A 21,687-nucleotide genomic window follows, 5' to 3' on the forward strand; every position below is an offset into this window, starting at 1 on the left:
GTGACCATGGGTTTAAGCAGTATGTGTTCATTGCACTTGACAGGAGACTACACTGGTGGCCTGGTGCCTCAGAGATGTTAATAGCCCCTTGTGAATAGATCATTCTCATTATTTTTGCCTAAATACAGTGTAGGCATCCGTGTTTTGTGCCGAGTCAAGTCCATCATGGTAGACCTGAAACACTTTACCCTTTGCATATAGACTGTGGCATTCTTATCTGCAACTATATATGCGGCACCCTTCGGTCTATGCAGACAGGCTGTTCCTGCAGCAACAACAGATATGTTGTAGCCTCATCTGCCAGTGCTTAGATTGAAGCTGTCCCTGGTGGTAGGATTGAGTATCCTATAAAAGAGAGCACTGGGGAATGCTAGTAACTATTTACATTGCTAAACATGAAACCAAGTACTTATGTAGTATGTGTCTACATCATTAGCGTTAATTTATAGGGTGCAACAGATTCCGTAGTGGTGGACAGTCATTATAGATCTAACATACATGAATATAATAAGCATAATACCAGACACATGAATACAATTAAGCCTAATAATGCAGACATATATAGTCATGAGCCAGCAATTACAGTTAGCACAGATACCGCTACAAATTGTGAGTGAACAAACAGCAGATGATTCAACTTAAGACATAACATTGGGGTCATAGGAGGTGAACAGACAGGAGACATGGATCCTTCCCATGCCAGCTTCTACATAAAGTGAAGAGTGGGAATTGCTGGATGCGGGAGACTTGCCTGCTCTCCCGGGAGTCCAGGAGACCGACTCGGATTTCAAGAGTCTCCCGTACATTTCGGGAGAGTTGACAAGTATGATTAAAGTGAAGGAAAAGATCAATAAGGACCTACGTGCAAAATAGGGTCACAAGCAGTGGTTGAAGTAAACATTTAGCAGTGACAGTATGGAAAATGTAATGGGAATGTAGGTGGATGGAATTTGATAGTTTTACAATCTAAGCAGTAGGAGAAGTGGCAGTATGACATACCACCGTATACACCCACACTTTGACCACTGGTCACAATTATGCCACTAAGTCATACTTGCCTACTTTTTCAAGACGGCGTCCAGGAGCTGCCTGGGGGGATGGTGGGAATTTCCGGGCGGGGCTACGCACATCACACAATTTTGGCCCCACCCTGTGACGTAATGACGCAATCGCGTCAATTTACAGTGGTGGGCTGGGCCAAATGCAGCGATTCCCTGAGAATTTTCTTCACTAGGAAGTGGGCAGATGCGGAAGGCTGCCATACTCTCCCGGGAGTCCGGGAGACCTACACGAAATCCGGGAGTCTCCCGGACATTCCGATTGAGTTGTCAAGTATGCACTAAGTTCATTATTAACCTTATACAAAACACAATATTTTAATGACTTTAGTGAATACTATGCTGTGAGATATTCAGAATACAAGGTATCTGAATTATAAAGAATAATGAATATACAACGGAAGAGAGAACCCTGAAGAGAATCACATTAGAAGCCTGAATGCTTTCCAGAAATAAACACTCTGCTAGGAGGATTAATATGTCCTGCGCTCCCCCTTCCTTCCCCTTCTCCTGGTCACATGACTGCTGGGTCAGCTGACACATCTCATGAGATGAGTGAAAGTGCTGGGTCATTGATGACAGTAGAAGAGGTACCGCAGACATACATATATATACAGAACACAGGCTGCATACACACCCTGTCACTATGGATGTGTCAATAGTGTGGGCTCTGCTCCTTTGTGCATTGTTCCAGCATGGTTCAGCACTCATAAGGTAAGAAATAGTCATAAGCATATTGTATTGTGTATAAGGACATTGTATCAAATCGGTATATTCTATGTATCCAGATTAGCAGCTGCCCAGAAGTAAATGTATATATTGTATTAATCTCTGGAAGCAGATCCTCTTCTGTCAAATTGTTTGTAACAACAATGTTTAATGCTTTCATACTTCTTCCCCTATCCTACAGCTGTGATGAATATTTGGATTTATAACAAAATATAATTATAAAATAGAATTAGGGGCATTGTGATTGTGTACAAACATTATTGTACATTCTTATAGCTTATTAAGCCTATATGTACTTAGCTGCCAACTGTCCCTGATTTCACATTCCTGGGTTATAAATATGTCCTTTGTTTTCAATATTAACCATCTACACAATGCAATTTCTGTTGTGCATACTGTATGCAGTTCTCGCTATTCATTCTGTTGCCGTAGGCTTAACATAACAGTTATTGTACATCAGTATTGTAAATGCATATGAATAACACATCCAAGTTAGACCATTTTGCCCTAATAGGGATTGTAGTCCTTCAATGTCCACTCACAGAGGCAGTACATGACGTGCTTAAATTGCACCTGTCCATGGAAATAATAATATAATGTTGGCAGGTGTGTTTATATCATGTCATATGCATAAGATGTACACATAAACATTTAATATATTCTAAAATATATATTTACTTTCCATTAGAACAGCAGTGAAAATGAGCCATTAACACATATTGGACCTGATTCATTAAGTAAAGTAAAGCAAAAAAAATGAGTAACTTTGCACCTTGGCAAAACCATGTTGCATTGGAGGGGGAGCTAAATTTAAAATGTGATGGCAGATTTATAGATGGGATAGAGTATGTCCTAGATCATCTAGATCATCTTTAAATTTCAGTGTACAAATAAACTATCAAGTATTTATGTGCTACATGACAGTATTTAACTTTTATGCAAAATAAAAAAATAATAATTTCCACCCCTTGCATTGTAACATGGTTTTGTCCAGGAGAAAACTTACTCAATCTTTTTCTTTACTTTCCTTAATGAATCAGGCCCATTGTATCTAAGGTTGGTCCATTATTGGAATTTGTGAGGCAGACATTTTTCGATGCAACTTTGAAAGGGGAGATTTAAAAATGCAAAATGTGTGGTTGCCCAGTGAACACAATGCTTATCGGTTAAGAAAATATTTTGCTTCCAACTGTCCATTTTTTACAAGTCTAATGAAAACTTCTCTGGTTACAGACCTGCAGCTCCACAGTCTGTCCACCTACTTAGTTCAATATAATAGGGCTCTCACTGTGTATGATACTTTAGTCATTTCTGGTGTAACATGCTGTTCATGTTGATTGATAAGAAGTGCGCTTGTTAATAGACTTTGACGGCAGATAAGAATCACTTGGCCCATCTAATCTGTCCATTTTCTAACCTCCAACCCAATTTGATCTTTAGTTCTTAGTAAGGATATTCTTATGTCTATCCTAAGCATGTTTAAATTGCTCTACTGTAGTAGCCTCTACCACCTCTGATGGGAGGCTATTCCACTTATCCACTACCCTTTCTGTCAAGTAGTTTTTCCTCAAATTTTCTCTGAACCTACTTCCCCCCAGTGTCAGTGCATGTCCTCGTGTTCTAATACTTCTCTTCCTTTGAAGAATGTTTCCTTCCTGCATCTTGTTAACACCCTTGATATATTTGAAGGTTTCTGCCATGTCCCCCTTTCCCTTGACTGCTCCAAACTATACATATTAAGATCTTTTAGTCTTTTCTGGGTAAGTTTTGTGCTGTAGGCCATGCACCATTTTAGTTGACCTTCATTGTACAGTCTTCAATGTATTTATATCCTTCTGCAGATATGACCTCCATGGTTAATTCTAATTTGTATGTGTCCATCTTAGTTCAATAGAGCTATGCTAAGAATTACATACTAAACAATATAAGTGATATTTAATTAATTGATTCCATATTTTCGACATGGGCTAAATAACAGGATTTTGATACTTGTTTCTAACTTTCTGAGTTCTGGCTTTTGGATATGTTGGATATTTTACCTGCTACCCTGCACCAACCTTTGGATTCTGCTAGGGAACTAGTATGTCAGTGCTACCTAATTTTTGTGTAATATATATATATTCTATTACAAGATGTTAAAATCAGCCTATTATTCAAAAAAAGTTCCTAAAACAAGATTAAAACTATTTTACAGAATATTTAAAATGAAGTTATAATAAAAGGATGAGTACTTTCAATACTTGTAGACTTAACGCAGCTCTACCCCGTAGTAAAAATTTGTAAGCCCCCAATATATATGTTGGCAGGAGAGCTGCATAGAAACATGGGTCTACAGACCCATCAAATCTAGCGAGGGCACCCAAGTGTTGCTTAATTGGTTAGCGCTGTTATGTACAAATAAAATATTACTATTATGGCAGTTGGGTCACACACTGGGGGTGAGACATTTTTAATTTAACTGGATCACCCGTTTAAAGGCAAATTCCACAGAAATGTAAAAAACAATTAGTTTCAAATTGAATTAAGTAAGATGAAATCCAAAAATCTTACTTGCGTTACAGCAATCCTTTGATTTGGGGGTGGGGGACAGGAGGGTGGGGGTTAATCTGAAGTTTGTAAGAGTCAGCACAGGAGAACATTAGTCATGCTAAGGTCAGCTCTTTTCTAACTATTCTGGGCTTCTTGTTTCCCCAAATGAAATTACAGAATGTTGAGTCGATATGTGTACATTGCCTATTGTAAGCTGTGTTCATATTTGCTTAATTGTGTAAAATAAAACAGGGTTCATTATTATTGCTTAATACATTTTTATACACACACTAGTGATTTAATCTGACTGCATGGAAGGTTGTATGACGTTTGTAAGATCAGACATTGTTTGATCAGGTTACAACACGCCACTTGTCTGAAGAGATCTATTTATTTCTAGTATCAAGTGTCTCAAATTCCTTTAGAATTGTTCTTGACTCTTGCTACGGGCTGCAGTGTTCTCAATGTTATGTACCCACCAGATAACAATATCACTGATTTAATAACCTTTTCATAGATACACCTCCTCTACATACTCTATGCCCCCTTATTTATGTCCAATTCATGAGATCCTCATGTCCCTTTCAGAAATAGATGGTTTATACTGTGTTCCACTACGCTTTGTTTTCTTGCTGGAATATAAGTCTATACAATGCTAGTTGTGCAACAAATGCTTGATCTTGACAAACTATAACTCTCATCCTGCTGTTGATTTGCATTCCCCAACATACTTTGCAGCTAGAACAGCCACCATGCCTATATAGCATATGTTTACGGGCTATATAAGCTGATAACCTGCTTCAATAATTGAGGACTGTTGAGATAAGTATAAATGTGTTAAACATTTATGTACTCTTTATATGTTTATTAAAAATAATGCAAAGAAAAAAGGTGGTGTCAACCAATCACATTGTAGTTCTCAATATTATTGTCCAGTTTAGAAAATTAAAGCAAACACCTGATTGGCTGCTTTGGGCAAGACCATTATTTTTTTCTTTGCACTAATTGTCATAAATGTACCCCATTTTACACCCAATCGCTACAGGGGTGGCAGAAATGCAAACATACTTAGCTAATCTCCCGAAATGTCCTGGAATAGCAGACACCCTCCTAGATCCCAGACAGAGGCGGGGCTTAATGACACGATTAGTGGCATTGCACAGAAGGGGATGGGCCACTGTGGTGCAATCACGTCCCCACTCTTCTCTCCTGCGGGTACCAAAAGTTGAAAAGTTGGCAGTATGAATGTAAAAGCTGTCAATGGTTCACTGGAAATAAGAGAGAGGAGAAGGAAGGGATATCACCCTGTCAAACAGAAGTGATGTTACACACCTGGGTGCATATTTGCATAGTTTACAACACTCCTTAATTTCCAATGACAGTCCCAGTTCTTAAAGATTTGTCTCTGGGAATGTCATAATTTTCATTATTGACATTAAAAATATTATTATTCTTTTGGATTTATAGTGTTTTTCTGTGGTTTGTTTGTGTTGTGGGACAGCACGGTGGCTTAGTGGTTAGCACTTCTGCCTGATTCCCGACCATGGCCTTATCTGTGTGGAGTTTGTATGTTCTCCCCATATTTGCGTTGGTTTCCTCCGGGTGCTCCAGTTTCCTCCCACACTCCATAAATATACTGGTAGGTTAATTGGCTGCTATCAATATTGACCCTGGTCTCTTTCTCTCCATCTGTGTGTGTATGTTAGGGAATTTAGACTGTAAGCTCCAATGGGGCAGTGACTGATGTGAGTGAGTTCTCTGTACAGCGCTGCGGAATTAGTGGTGCTATATAAATAGCTGCTGCTGTTGATGATGATGTTGAATCCAGTAAATATGACATGATGGAGACTGACTGTAGTGCTCTTAGATCTTACAAGACGGTGTCATGTTTTATGTGGTTAGAATCAATATAGTACGTTTTGCAAAGAGAAGGGGTCTTGTTTACTAATACACAAGGAAGGGAAAAGGAATTAATTCCAAACACATAAAGATCCAGTAAATAATATTTACAAATGTATACAAAGACGTTTGAGGAACTAATCAGAAGGAAACATATGAGATAAAGCTCTGATCGGGTGGGGGGGGGGGGATTTTTCCATTCACATCAGGCACGTAGCACCGACCAGCCGTTGTTCTTCCCACAGCCCTGGATGTAAACTGCCATGTGAAGTTTGGCCTTAAAGGGCACTGCATACACTCTCTTCTGTCTGAACCAAACAAATGTAACGTGCACACAGCTGTACATCTGATGTTGGTCAACCCTACTAGTAGCTTATTTTAGTTACAGGAACTTGTATTTGAGGTTGAGTGGTCCTTTGGCCATTTTACACAACACAACTATAAAATCCCGTAGCATTTCTTTATACCCAGAGAATTTCGGCAAATGGAAATGTTACACAACCCACCGCTGTGTTTAAATGTAGTACTATGAAAGATCCTGAGGTTTATGAACGTAACATTGTTCCGTCTTTCCCCAGGATACCACTAACTAAGTTCACCTCAATCCGTCGGACGTTTTCTGAAGCTGCTGGAGATTTGCAGAAGCTGGTGGGAGATGAAGGCTACAACAAGTATTACCCTGGGTTCCCACCAAATGGGGATCCCACACCAGAGACTCTGAAAAATTATCTGGATGTAAGTACATACTTGCCAACTTTTCCTCGTTGGCTTCAGGGAGATCCCGGGGGAGGTGGGCATGTGGGGGCGGGGCTTGACGAATTACATTATTTTGGCCCCGCCCCCTAAACATTTGTCACCATTTTGGCAATTACAGCAGGGGGCAGGGCTACGATGACGTGATCTGCTTATCCAAATGTCTGTATTATAATGATAGACCATGTTCACCAGCTCACCTATCTCTCCTCCCGGCTCCCTCCAGGCTCAGTACTATGGGGAGATTGGCATCGGGACCCCTCCACAGACGTTCACAGTTGTGTTTGACACAGGCTCTTCTAATCTCTGGGTACCCTCCATCCACTGCTCTCTGCTGGACATTGCCTGCTGTAAGTACTTTGTATTACTCTGATTCATATAATTCCCAGTATTCTATATTATACACAATTTATCTGCTACATACTTGTTGATTTTTGTGACATATACTATTATTTCTCTGCTGTTACAAATAAAAAGATAAATAAATGAAATATCAATAAACTGGATTAATACACCCCACAAAATACATAGTAATATGAAACTTAGTGAATGTACCTCTCACTGGTTAATTGATATAGAACGGAGTGTGAAAGAAAATAATACAGCCACTCACAGGTAATTTATTATGTAAAATGCATGCATCCAAGTAGGAATATCTGACTTGGGTAACTGGTGAACGCTAATCACGGTATTTTTAAAAGCATAAAAAATGCATCATTATTTAAACTGTATAAAACTAACCTGCAAATATACTTCTGTTTTATATCCTTGTAGTCACTTAAATTCTGTACCAGCTTTATGATGACCTTTCAGCAAATATTTTACTCTTTATTACATTTTTGATAATCATTTGTGGGTAATAGGTTAACAGTGTTATTACCAAGGGTTCTCTTGTATTCCAGTGATACACCGCAAGTATGATTCTTCCAAATCGTCTTCCTACGTAAAGAACGGGACGGATTTCTCCATCCAGTACGGCAGCGGGAGCCTGTCTGGATACCTAAGTCAGGACACTGTGACGGTAAATGCTAGAGATGGGCTCATGTGTGGCCATCGCTGTGTTTATAAAATGGACGGCACTGTGTAGCTTGCTTTCAACATGCGCCAAAAATCTAAAACACAATATAAGTGTATTGGAGAGACAAAGCAATACTCTTGTATTAGCTATTTATCAAAATTTCTGCTCTTACAAAATAAGTTAGACATCAATTATTCATATAGTTGAATCGAGCACTTGCAAATAGTTGAGGGCAACTTGAATTAAAACTCCTTGTGATAAAAGTAGTTCTCAAATCACTGAAATGTGTGGAACACTTTTCATGACAATATAGCTATTATTAATAAGTACTAAAGGCTACAAAACACAAAAGTATGTGTACTCAAAAAGACTTCACCAAAGGTTAAAAATTAATAATCAATATTCTTATTATCTTTACTAAAAAAAAAATAAGTTAGGTATTGATGACCAATGAATCTGGCAAACTTTTAAATGTTGATGAAGACGAGGACTTGGTACCTAAGCTCATGTTACAGCATGTGAGTTATATAATATAGGCAGTGGTGGAACTATCATTGGTGCAGTTGCTACAGAGAACCCCCAGGACCCCACATCGTCCCCTGGGATCATCGTTCTGCTCTGAAAAGTGCAAAGTCCTCTTCTGAGCTGCCCATGCTTAGTCGGCACATGAATGGACTGTACCTGCTCAGAAGAGGCTTCATCTCGGCTCTTTTCAGGGCATGTACTGTGAGGAATCAGGGAGCACTCAAATACTATTATTTAGAGACGCAATTATACGATTAACATTGTAACAACTCTTTCTCACTTTCCCACAATCTTGTCCACAGATTGGCAACCTGGCTGTAAAAGGGCAGCTTTTTGGGGAAGCTATCAAGCAGCCGGGAGTTGCCTTTATAGCAGCCAAATTCGATGGGATTTTGGGGATGGCATACCCTCGAATCTCTGTGGATGGAGCCCCACCTGTTTTTGACAACATCATACAGCAGAAGTTGTTAGATAATGACATATTCTCCTTCTACCTGAACAGGTGAGAACTGTGTCCATAATAGAAATGCTCTGTTTATCTACTGCAAGTTAAATTAGGTCTGAGATTAACTTTGACTTCCCTAGGCACAGCGATGGGCTCACTATTCACCTTCTCTAGTCATAACAATGCATTTTACTTTTCATCTTCTCTAGGCTTCCCCATGCTTTGCACTGCTCTGAATATAGTGTGTAGCGAGATTCATATGATGTAGAGGGCCCATGGTTTTATTCAGTGGTGCTCAGCACATATAAGAGGCACGGCTATGGGACCCAACTGAGAAATGTTCTAATTCAAAGAATGTTCATTTATTTCTCTAGGAATCCAGAATCCCAGCCTGGTGGCGAGCTTTTACTGGGGGGCACTGATCCCAAGTATTACACAGGAGACTTTAACTATGTCAGCGTCACCCGCAAGGCATACTGGGAAGTTCACATGGACCAGTAAGTAGTATACAAGGAGGTAATTCTATGCACTCTATTTCTTGTGTTTTTTTTGTACAAATTTGAGCCTTTTTTACTTTGTACGTTGTTCTGCCACTTTTGCATGTCTGTTTTTTAGGCTTTGAGAAACATGTAACCAGTGCTTCTGTATCTATGGTAGCAGTGGCTTCTTCTTCTACCTGGGGTCGACTACAGTAAATAAGAGACACACCTAAACTAAGGGATAAAACATCTGACACATTTATTAATAAAGCAGCGTACCTTAATGTCTGTGTAATAACTTATAATAGCATAATATAAACTGGCTAAGTATGCTGGGCAAATATATTGCCATGGCAGACCACAAAGAGGTCTGTGGTAAATCTGACATGACAGCAGATACTGTATATGAAATAGCAAGAAAAATCAAAGAAGATTTGCATGAAATCATGGCCAGAGTTTGCCAGAAAGTGTGTGGGAGAACCTCATACCAAGTAGAGGAAGATATTCTGTAGTCTGAGACTAAGATTGAACCTTTTGGCCTCACTGCTAGACTCTATGTTTAGCCCAAGTCTAACATTGTGCATCATTACATAAACTCTATTCTTTTCATGGAGCATGTTGGTGGGATCGTAATGCTATGGCAATTCTTTACTTTTTATTTAAATCTTTTCTCTCTAACCTCTACCTCTGGTTTCTCCTCCCCATCTACCCCACTTTCTGTAAAAGTCCCTCAGGGCTCCGTCTTTGGCCCTCTGCTCTTTTCTTTGCACACCTAACTGGGTGAACTTATCGGTTTCTTCAGTCTCCAGTACCACCTCTATGGAGATGACACCCAAATCTACCTCTCTTCTACTGATCTCTCCTCTCCCCTCCTCACTAAGGAGTTCTGCTGTCTCTCTGCCATTTCCTGCTGGATGTCCCAAAATTTCCGTAAGCTCAGTATGGCCAAATCTGAACTCATAGTCTTCCCTCCAGCGAAAGACTTCTCCCCCTCCCATCCTCTCCATTTCCTCTTCTCTCCAAGTTTGATGCCTGGGTGTCATCCTTTACTCTTACCTCTCCTTCACCCCCCACATCTAATCCCTTGCCCAACCCTGTTGCTTCCATCTCCCTGCAATATTGCCTGGATCAGAGCCTTTCTCTCCATTGATGGCACCAAAAATCTCATCCATTCTCTAATCATCTTCTGCCTTGATTACTGCAACCTCCTCCTTACTTACCTTCCCCACAACCATCTCGCTCCTCTCCAGTCCATACTCAATGCTGCAGCCATAACTAATCTTCCTCTCTCGCCGGTCTCCTTCTGCCACCCCTCTCTGTCAAGCAATGCATTGGCTCCCTTTCTGCTACAGAATCCTCTTCAAACTCCTCATCTCACCTACAAATGCCTCTCTAACTGACCTCTCCAACCTCATCCCCATTCATGCTCCTACTCACCCTCTGCAGTCAGCCAACGACCACCGCCTCACCTGCCATCTGGTTACCAAATCTCACTCCCGCATTCAAGAATTCTCCCGTGCTGCCCTCCTTCTCTGGAACAATCTTTCTTGTTCTATTAGGCTATCCCCTAGTCTGCTAAACTTCAAACGATCCCTTAAAACCCATCTGTTCAGGAAAGCCTATCGTTCCTCTGTCTAACCTCTCCCCATCTACCCCTCTTCACGATCCTTCTTCACTATCCATATTATACCTTGCCCTCATTCTTACTCCATTCCTCTTACTACCAACTCTTGTTCATCTCTCCCCTCACACTATCTCCACACTTTGTGTATCCTATCATTCTCTCCCTCCCCTTAAGGTTGTAAGCTCCTCATGTTTACCTCTAATATCGGCTTCCCTGCCTCATTTTTGCACCTCAACACGTGACCCCTGCCCGTGGTTCTCCTCTTCTCTCTTGCTTTCGTATCTCCATCACAGCCCTGATCCTGTCAGTTACTCCCACATTGCTGGACACAGGTTCAGCCTGCTATAGTTCACTTCCCACCTATCCTCCATCCCTTTCCTATTTTCTCTTTGTTCTGGAATTCACTTATACCTCCGTGCCCTGTGCACCTGTTCACCTGTTCACCCTGTGCACCTGTTCACCCTGTGCACCTGTTCTCACCTCAGTTTGTTTTCAATTGCACTTTGTTTCTGTTTTTCTACTTCCCCGTATGCTGTGTTCTGTTTTGTCCCATGCTCAATGTACGACACAGTGGAACTAATAATAATAATGTAATCAACTTTTTTTTAAATTTAATTAATTAAGAAAAAGATTTAGAACATTAAAATGTTATAAATCATAACATTATAACATTAATTTTGATCTGTGGTTAGAATTCCTTAATAAATAAACAAAAGGGGTGAATATGTTTTATAACCACTGTACATAAAATATTAATATTTTGGGCAAATGTGGAGAATTCCCTATGAACTCAGCCTGTGATTGCCTATATGTGTGGTGTCCAGTACTTCTTATTCTTTTCAAGCCTATTGTTCATTTATGACTGCAACAGAGATTTAAAAACTTTATTTGCTGTCCCCCCTTTGCTGTCACCCCCCCCCCCCACACACTCTATCTCTGCTTTATGTTCTATTTTTTGTATGTTTTTGTTATTTTTCTTAAAGCAATATTGATCGTACTGTTCTCTGATTTCACGGCTGTATCTTGTTCTAATTCAAAAATCCAATAATATTTTCCAAGTTAAAAAAGCAACAACTTTACTTGCTCTACAAGGTAAAATAAATAAAGTCAATAAAAATGTCTTCTCGTTCTACCTCCCCTTGTAGGCTGGGCGTTGGCGATCAGCTCACTCTGTGTAAAGGCGGCTGTGAAGCCATTGTAGATACTGGAACCTCACTGATCACCGGCCCAAAGGAAGAAGTGATTGCTCTGCAGAAAGCCATTGGAGCCGTCCCATTAACTCAGGGAGAGGTGAGATTACTACAATCTATTAAGCACATAAATATTTTATAACAACAGTAACCTGAAATTTGTTCTTTCCCCAAATAATAACCAGACAGTATACGCATATGTATCCGATATAGTTATTGCTATCTCAACCAATTTTTACACACTTTTAAAATGTTCACATGTATTACTAATTAGAAAACACATCACTGAGTATATGAATATTTAAATAAAACACCACAGCACACTGGTCATTCTTTGCAATTGTACTAGTAACACATATGGTGTGCTGGTCATATTACCCCATCATAACACACATGGAAGGTTATATTGAACAGTTGTTTGGGTTTGGGCTGAATGATCCTATTACATAGGTCTCATGTTCTTTTGACGTCCAATGACTTTAGACACATACAGATGTGGTCATTGGCTGACCAGACTTGCAGACCTGTTGATCAGCTCACGATTTCATTGGACAGATCTAATTATTTTAGTCCCTTATCCTCTCCAGACTTAGTCCAATTTAGTCTAAACTGACTAAATTTGTCAACCAAGTTGGCATGTAGCTCAAATCTATAAGTTATGAAATATAAAATATTATAGTTACTCCATACTCAATATAGAAGAGTTTACACTTCAATTACAAAAAGTCTGGTATTAGTGCAGTTATACTTGTATATATCACTACCATACTTTGGTGTAGGTTGTTTGTGATCAGCGGTCCATATACAGTGATGGCCAAAAATTTTGAGAATGACACAAGTACTGGTTTTCACAAAGTTTCCTGCTTCAGTGTTTTTAGACCTTTTTGTCAGATGTTGCTATGGTATACTGAAGTAATGTTACAAGCATTTCATAAGTGTCAAAGGCTATTATTGACAATTACATTACGTTTATGCAAAGAGTCAATATGTGCATTGTTGACCCTTCTTTCTGAAGACCTCTACAATTCGCCCTGACATGCTGTCAATCAACTTCAGGACCACATACTGACTGATGGCCGCCCATTCTTGCCTAATCAATGCTTGGAGTTTGTCAGAATTTGTGTGTTTTTTGTTTTTACACCCGCCTCTTGAGAATTGTCCACAAGTTCTCAATGGGATTAAGGTCTGGGGAGTTTCCTGGCCATGGACCCAAAATTTTGATGTTTTGATCCCGAGCCACTTAGTTACCACTTTTGCCTTATGGGAAGGTGCTCCATCATGCTGGAAAAGGCATTGTTCATCACCAAACTGTTCTTGGATGGTTGGGAGAAGTTGTTCTTGGAGGATGTTTTGGTACCATTCTTTATTCATGGCTGTGTTCTTAGGCAAAATTGTGAGTGAGCCCACTCCCTTGTCTGAGAAGCAACCCCACACATGAATGGTCTCAGGATACTTTACTGTTGGCATGACACAAGACTGATGGTAGCTCTCACCTTTATTTCTCTGGACAAGCTTTTTCCCAGATGCCCCAAACAATCTGAAAGTGGATTGATCAGAGAAAATGTCTTACAGTCAATACAGTCCAATCCCTGTACCTTTTACAGAATATCAGTCTGTCCCTGATGTTTTTCCTGGAGAGTAGTGGCTTCTTTGCAGGCCTTCTTGACACCAGGCCATCCTCCAAAAGTCTTCGTCTCACTGTGCGTGCAGATGCACTCACACCTCCCTGCTGCCATTCCTGAGCTAGCTCTGCACTGGTGGTGCCCTGATCGCACAGTTGAATCAACTTTAGGAGACGGTTCTGGTGCTTGCTGGACGTTCTTGGGCGCCCTGAAGCCTTCTTCACAACTATTGAACCTCTCTCCTTGAAGTTCTTGATGCTCCAATAAATGGTTGATTTAGGTGCAATCTTACTAGCAGCAATATCCTTGCCTGTGAATCCTTTTTGTGCAAAGCAATGATGCCTGCAAGTGTTTCCTTGTAGATAACCATGGTTAAAAAAGGAAGAACAATGATTTCAAGCACCACCCTCCTTTTAAAGCTTCCAGTCTGTTATTCTAACTCAATCAGCATGACAGAGTGATCTCCAGCCTTGTCCTCATCAACACTCTCACCTGTGTTAACGAGAGGATCACTGATCAGCTGGTCCTTTTGTGACTGAGCTGAAATGCAGTGGAAATGTTGTTTTTTGAATAAAGTTCATTGTCATGGCAAAGGGGGACTTTGAAATTTATTGCAATTCATCTGATCACTCTTTGTGACATTCTGGAGTATATGCAAATTGCCATCATAAAAAATGAGGCAGCAGACTTTGTGAAAAACAATATTTGTGTCATTCTCAAAACTATTGGCCACGATTGTAGATGTACAGCTTAAAAAAAAGTAAATACACAAGTCCAAAATCTAAAATAATATTAGCAAATGTAAAAATATTTATGCCCCAGTGGTCAAGGCCGTATACATTTTCACTTGTGCTTCAATTAGTACAGATATTTGTTTAATATGTTGGACCTGTGGGTGCATCTATTTGGTTTGAAATCTATTGAATCTATCAAATTACTGAAAAAATCCAATGAAAGTGTTTTAAGTGTACAGATGTTATGCAAGTTGTAATGGACAGCAGTTTGTACTACCAATACTCGGCATACAGTGAATCTACCAAGTCTATGGATATTTAATGCCTACTTATTGTGTTTTGCAGTACATGGTACAGTGTGATAAAGTCCCTTCACTACCTGTCATCTCTTTGAGGCTTGGAGGACGAGAGTACACCCTGACAGGGGATCAGTACACACTGAAGGTGAGGAAATGAGGCTGGTCATTTTTGCACTGTTATTGCGCTTTGGGTCTGATATTGGCAAGGGAGTAGGGATGGTCAGTTTAGCAGACTGGTGCCTTGAATAGGAGATATGTGGTGGAGGAAGATGCTGCATAATATGATTCTCTGGTTCTGGCCTGAAGGCAACTTAACCTAAGCTACAAGATTCCCTATGCAAAATAGTTACTTAAGACTCTGCATTGAGCCTCTTGGCATTTGAAATAGCTGATTACACAGAAAAATGCTTGGAGATGGATAGTTAATGCCAATCTTAAGTTCTCTCAAAGTGTGGGAACTTTTACATATATTTTCGTAAATGTGGCAGTATAGCTTTTCTTACTGGATCAACTTATATTTTATGTTTATTGGCACTTGAAGAGTGGGTTTGTCTTTGTGTTTCCTGGTATCAGCAATCACTATGAGAGTAGGAACCTGATATTAGCAGTTGTTGTGTCAATAGGGATCTGGTATCAGCAATCACTGTGAGAGTGGGAACTTGGTATCAGCAATCACTGTAAGAGTAGGGACCTGGTATCAGCAATGACTGTGAGAGTAGGGACCTGGTATCAGCAATGACTGTGAGAGTAGGGATTGGGTATTGGAAATGACTGTGAGAGTAGAGATCAGGTATCAGCAATGACTGTGAGAGTAGGGACCTGGTATCAGCAATGACTGTGAGAGTAGGGATTGGGTATTGGAAATGACTGTGAGAGTAGAGATCAGGTATCAGCAATGACTGTGAGTGTAGGGACCTGGTATCAGCAATGACTGTGAGAGTAGGGACCTGGTATCAGCAATGACTGTGAGAGTAGGGACCTGGTATCAGCAATGACTGAGAGTAGGGATTGGGTATTGGAAATGACTGGGAGAGTAGAGATCAGGTATCAGCAATGACTGTGAGAGTAGGAACCTGGTTTCAGCAATGACTGTGAGAGTAGGGATCTGGCATTAGAAATGACCGTATGAGTAGGGACTGGTATCAGCAGTTGTTGTGTGAATAGGGATCTGGTATCAGCAATCACTGTGAGAGTAGGAACTTGGTATCAGCAATGACTGTGAGGGTAGGGATCTGGTATCAACAATGATTGTGAGAGTACGGACCTGGTATTAGCAGTTCTTGTGTGAATAGTGATCTGGAATCAGCAATCACTGTGAGAGTAGGAACCTGGTATCAGCAATGACTGTGAGAGTAGGAATCTGGTATTAGCAATGACTGTGAGAGTAGGGACCTGGTATCAGCAATGACTGTGAGAGTAGGGATCTGGTATAAGCAATGACTGTGAGAGTAAGGACCTGGTATCAGCAATGACTGTGAGAGTAGGGACCTGGTATCAGCAATGACTGTGAGAGTAGGGACCTGGTATCAGCAATCACTGTGAGAGCAGGGATGTGGTATTAGCAATGACTATGAGAGTAGGGACCTGGTATTAGCAATGACTGTGAGAGTAGGGATCTGGTAATAGCAATGACTTTGAGAGTAGGGACCTGGTATTAACAGTTGTTGTGTGAATAGGGATCTGGTATCAGCAATCAATGTAAAAGTAGGAACTTGGTATCAGCAATCACCGTGAGAGTAGGGATCTGATATCAGCAATCGCTGTGATAGTAGGGAATGTGGCACAGACTGCGATTTAACTTCTGTCATTTCCCTACAGGTGACACAGGGAAGTCAGACAATTTGTGTGAGTGGCTTCATGGGTCTTGATATTCCTCCTCCAGCCGGACCTCTTTGGATATTGGGCGATGTCTTCATTGGCCAATATTATACAGTTTTTGACCGGGCTAATGATCGTGTGGGCTTTGCCAAAGCCAAGTGATTAGATAATCATGTACAATCACTGCCTGATCTCACCATGAACTTAATGCAACTATTTCCGTGTTGGCCAATTGCGGAACAACTTGTAACTGCTGAGCACTGTATCAGTGGCATCAACTAACTTGTATCATTGGCACCAAACTGTTAATCTTTATGGTTTTTAAATCTTAGTTAGTAGGCGGCTAAACAGCTGAAAAATGTCAAGATTCGCTGCCTGTTGAGAGTATGGTAAAATAAATAACTACTGTGAGATTAAGAAAACATGCGCTGAAACCTGAACTGCTCTAAGATACTCTAAGGGGTATATTTACTAAATTGTGAGTTTGAAAAAATGGAGATGTTGCCTATAGCAACCAATCCGATTCTCGCTATCATTTATTTAGTACATTCTAAAAAATGACAGCTAGAATCTGATTGGTTGCTATAGGCAACATCTCCATTTTTTCAAACCCACAGTTTAGTAAATATACCCCTAAGTATGTTTTGTTCTACACTGAAACACTGGCAGCCATTTTTCTTAGCTGTATGTTTGTGTAAAACCTTCTAACATGACCCATTTCACCCAACACGAAGAATTATCACACAACCAAAACAAAATACTGTCTCTGTCATTAAGACCAATTTTATTGGCTGTACTAACCTACTGCTTAACACTATTAAATGGGTCCGGATCTATTCTAGGACTATATGTTGCAATAACAGTTGTTATTCTTAGAGCTATGTTTCCCCTGTTCCTTGTAACATTGAACCCTTTTATTTATTCAATAATTAAATAGGCCAGCTCACTGGGGGCTGGTCCAAGAAGAAATGGCATTAATCATGTGTATGGCTATTGTTCTGCACTCATAGAGATATAGAAGTCACTGGCACTAGAATCCGCCATTTCATAATCCTTTTTTGTGTAGTTACATGTTGACCTATCCTCTTGTTTGCTAGGCAACTGAATGTAATGTAGAGATAGCACATGGTACAGACTGTTATGTATAATGGTACCTCCTAGTGCTTCCAATAACTATGGTACAAAATCAACTACTTTACACTGGATTATTATGAGCTAACATAATCATAACTACAAACCTTTAAAGTTACATGATAACTACATCAGATGAGGCAGCCATTTTGTGAGCCAATATTAAGCCTGTCAGTTGACTAAAAACTAGTGATGTCATGTAGGCATGGATGATGTCACTAGTTTCTAGTAAAATTATAGACTACATTCTGAGGAATATTGGTTCAGCGTACAAAATGGCTGCTAACACTGTGTATAGGTTCAGCGTACAAAATGGCTGCTAACACTGTTTATAGGCAATAGGTACACTTCAAAGGAATAGTATAACTTATGATAAAATTATAATTAAAACTGTCATCTCCATCTCCAGTAAATGAGAGTTACCGTATTTTTGTTTACCAAGCTTGTAAAAAGACAAGCTAGGTTCAGAAAGCTAAAGATGGCAGTCATAACATGCATTCTGCTCATTTATAAGTAAGACCCAAAGTTTTTATTACGTTGTGAATACTTTAGTCTTGAATGATCGAGTCGTGACAGCTTTAAAGCCATTGAAGGACATTTATAAAAGCAGGTGGCCTAGTTAGTGCTGACAGATTGCTAAGTAAAAATTGATTTGAGTTCCTGTGAACTGATAGGCTCCTCTGATCTCCACTGCCACCTCTGTGCAGAGGACACCCAAATCTACCACCCCTCCCCTGATCCCGCTCCTTCTCTTTTATCGGGTGTGTCCAACCGTTTCTCCACCATATCTGCTGGGATAGCATTGCTTAAAGCTCAATATATCCCAAACTGAGCTCTCCTCCCAATACCACTTCCCCCCTCCCGGTCTCCCTTGCCAATGACAGTATCACGCTCTCCCAGCCCCCCATGTTATTTGTCTCCACCCTCCGCTTCACTCTTTACCTGCAGTGCCATGCACTCCCTTGTCACCTCCTCCTGCTCAACACCTTCTCACTCAGGAGGAGGTTGCAGTAGTCAAGGCAGGAGATTATGAGAGAGTGGATAAGGGTTTTGGCTCCAATCTATTCTAAATGCTGCGGCGAGACAAGTCTTCATCTCTTCCACGTCCTCTGCACCATTATGCAAAACCCTACACTGCTCCCCATAACCACCAGAATCCAATTCAATATTCACCCTCACCAACACCTCCACCTCATACATCTCAGCCTCATGTCCTCTTAGATCTACCTATGACCTGCACCTCTCGCTCCCACCTCTGAGCCTTCATGCTGCACCCCTCTTATGGAACTCCCTACCCCGCCTGACTAGACTCTTCCCCAAACTTCAGGGATTACATTAGGTTGCAACTATCATTAAACAGCTTCTGTGCTAGATACCCATGCTAGGTTTCAAAAATCCTATTTTTTTTTATAAATGTCCTTTATTGTGTATGACAATCCTTTCTGGATAGGTTCTCTGTGTCTCTCCAGTTATTTTGGAACTACAGTGCAAGCTGGTAGCTGTAGTGCAAACACAACAGGAGAGTCACTTTACACTTGCTGTAATCCTTTGATAAGCATATACGGTAGCAGTGTGTCCCAGGTTTATACAAGTAAGGTATATGTAACAAACACTGATTTAAATAATCATTCTCTGCTTTGTATTTGTAATATCTGATCGAGGCGAACCAAATGTCAGAGGTCCCTTGAACTGCTTTTATTGTAATCACGAGTAACACTGATAGACAACTACAATAGAGGTCCAGGTGCATTATACAGAGATCAGAGAATATGTTTTTGTGTTCAAATGTCAGACAATAAAGAACAAATGTTCCTGGTATTCTAGTTTTCTGTCTCTATTTTACTTATTGTAGTAATCAGAGCAATGCAAGGAATGGGCACTATCTGCTTGGTCTTCTGTGAGAGTTTCTGTGTTCTTTAATAGATCACTCTGGTTTATGTGTCCTTACAGACACCGAATGCCTTGTTATAAGTTGCATTCACATTAATTTTGTATATACTGTATGTTTAGTAGGATGTATGGACCCTAGGCAACTTTTTTAAATGATTGGGGATGCTCACATTTACCTCGTGCCCTATGCCATGCATAGACCTGCGTAGAGGCGACAGCAGAAAAATACTGGGGGGGGGGGTCTAGAACCCTCAGCTCCCACAGTGCTGATGAACTCTAGTAACCCTCCTTAGATGGAAACAAAGGGGTCTATTTAACATTGGTGCCCAGTGGACAGCAGTAAGATTAATTTTGTATTGGTGTATACCGCAGTGATACAAATATCCTGTCTCTTGTATTTATCAAGCCAGGGCTCCCCCCCACCTAAACTAAAGCCTCCTTCACAGGCAGCCTACCGCTGCAGGCAAATGGCAGATCTGACCCTAGTGGCGCAGCTAAGATCCCACATTGTGATGGGACCCGACACTGGACTGAGAGAGACTTCTCCAGTGGTGATGGAGTCCATGGGACTCAATTAAAAAAGTAAGCTAACGCCATCTAGGCTGGCAGTGAAAAGCTTTTGTAAGGTTGGGTCCCATCGCTGTCCCCATAGAAGTCTATGTGGACTGCAGTGACCAGCGTTAGGTTAAGGGCATTTCTCCTGCTTTACCCCTTTGATAAGGCCGGCGATGGTCAGTCTCTGGAGAAAACAGCGATTTCCTCTGGATTTTTGGCTCATCGCAGCTTAGTAAATAGACCTCTAAATTCTAAATATTTAGATATCTGATAGTTGTATTATTTGACAGTACACAGTAGTCTAACATAAGCACAAGTAGTAAGGCAGCACAAACATGAAATAAATTTAAAAATGTATTAAACATCATAGAGACCCACTATAATTAGCATAGCAAGCAATCCAATCATGGGTCATTGCACCCAGGGCCGTAACTAGGGCTGTGCGACAGGGGGCGACCGCCCAGGGCGCAACGGTGAAGGGGGGCGCAATTTAGGACTATTTTAGGTTAATTTGGTTAAAATTGAGGGATAGGGGGCGGCATTTGTCTTTCTCGCCCAGAGCACTAGAACTCTAAGTTACGGCTCTGATTGCACCCATAGTTAAAACACTCACAACTGCATCATTTAGTAACCCTAATACCCAAACCTTTTGTTTTGGTTTGGGGTGCAAACATTGTGTAACTTATAATTAAAAGTATTAATAGATGCATGGAGAGGGGGCGGGGACTCCATGTTTTTTGTGTTAGACAATAACTTTCAGCAGCCAACAGAATTTGACATCTAGCCTGATCAAGTGCACGTTTATTGTTTCTAGACTTGGGGGCCAAACAGGTACAAACTAATAAACTGTCTGACACAATTAGAACCAGTATGTAGAGGCAGCTCAGTGATTATGGGAAGTGCCTCAGTGGTTATGGGAAGTGCCTCCGTGGTTATGGGGAAGTGCCTCAGTGGTTATGGGGAAGTGCCTCAGTGGTTATGGGAAGTGCCTCGGTGGTTATGGGGAAGTGCCTCAGTGGTTATGGGGAAGTGCCTCAGTGGTTACGGGGAAGTGCCTCAGTGGTTATGGGGAAGTGCCTCAGTGGTTACGGGGAAGTGCCTCAGTGAATATGGGGGAAGTGCCTCAGTGGTTAGGGGGAAGTGCCTCAGTGGTTACTGGGAAGTGCCTCAGTGAATATGGGGTAAGTGCCTCAGTGATTGTGGGGAAGTGTCTCAGTGATTGTGGGGAAGTGCCTCAGTGAATATGGGGGAAGTGTCTCAGTGATTGTGGGGAAGTGTCTCAGTGAATATGGGGGAAGTGCCTCAGTGAATATGGGGGAAGTGCCTCAGTGATTGTGGGGAAGTGCCTCAGTGAATATGGGGAAAGTGCCTCAGTGGTTATGGGAAATG

The 21,687-nt window shown here is 40.8% G+C and overlaps 2 protein-coding genes across 2 annotated transcripts in view; both read left to right on the top strand.

Annotated features, from left to right (window-relative positions):
• Positions 1–21,687, top strand: part of LOC142103748 (cathepsin D-like) — a 147,488-nt gene that overhangs the window by 110,550 nt on the left and 15,251 nt on the right. The window lies entirely within an intron of this gene.
• Positions 1,595–17,144, top strand: LOC142103747 (cathepsin D-like). Its single transcript, XM_075187920.1, has 9 exons — positions 1,595–1,772; positions 6,794–6,950; positions 7,195–7,318; positions 7,871–7,989; positions 8,814–9,013; positions 9,331–9,453; positions 12,205–12,349; positions 14,951–15,049; positions 16,723–17,144. Exons 1-9 carry the CDS (start codon positions 1,705–1,707, stop codon positions 16,882–16,884), a joined length of 1,197 nt encoding a protein of 398 aa, XP_075044021.1. The 5' UTR covers positions 1,595–1,704; the 3' UTR covers positions 16,885–17,144.

The sequence above is a fragment of the Mixophyes fleayi genome, chromosome 10 (genome assembly GCF_038048845.1).
Source record: "Mixophyes fleayi isolate aMixFle1 chromosome 10, aMixFle1.hap1, whole genome shotgun sequence".
NCBI lineage: Eukaryota > Metazoa > Chordata > Amphibia > Anura > Limnodynastidae > Mixophyes > Mixophyes fleayi.

What these genes read in the sequence shown, in the direction of transcription:
- LOC142103747 (XM_075187920.1), top strand. Translation starts at nt 1,705, where the DNA reads ATGGATGTGTCAATAGTGTGGGCTCTGCTCCTTTGTGCATTGTTCCAG. An exon ending in CTCTGAAAAATTATCTGGAT is followed by an intron (nt 6,951 to 7,194) that starts GTAAGTACATAC and finishes GGCTCCCTCCAG; the next exon opens with GCTCAGTACTATGGGGAGAT. An exon ending in TGGGAAGTTCACATGGACCA is followed by an intron (nt 9,454 to 12,204) that starts GTAAGTAGTATA and finishes CTCCCCTTGTAG; the next exon opens with GCTGGGCGTTGGCGATCAGC.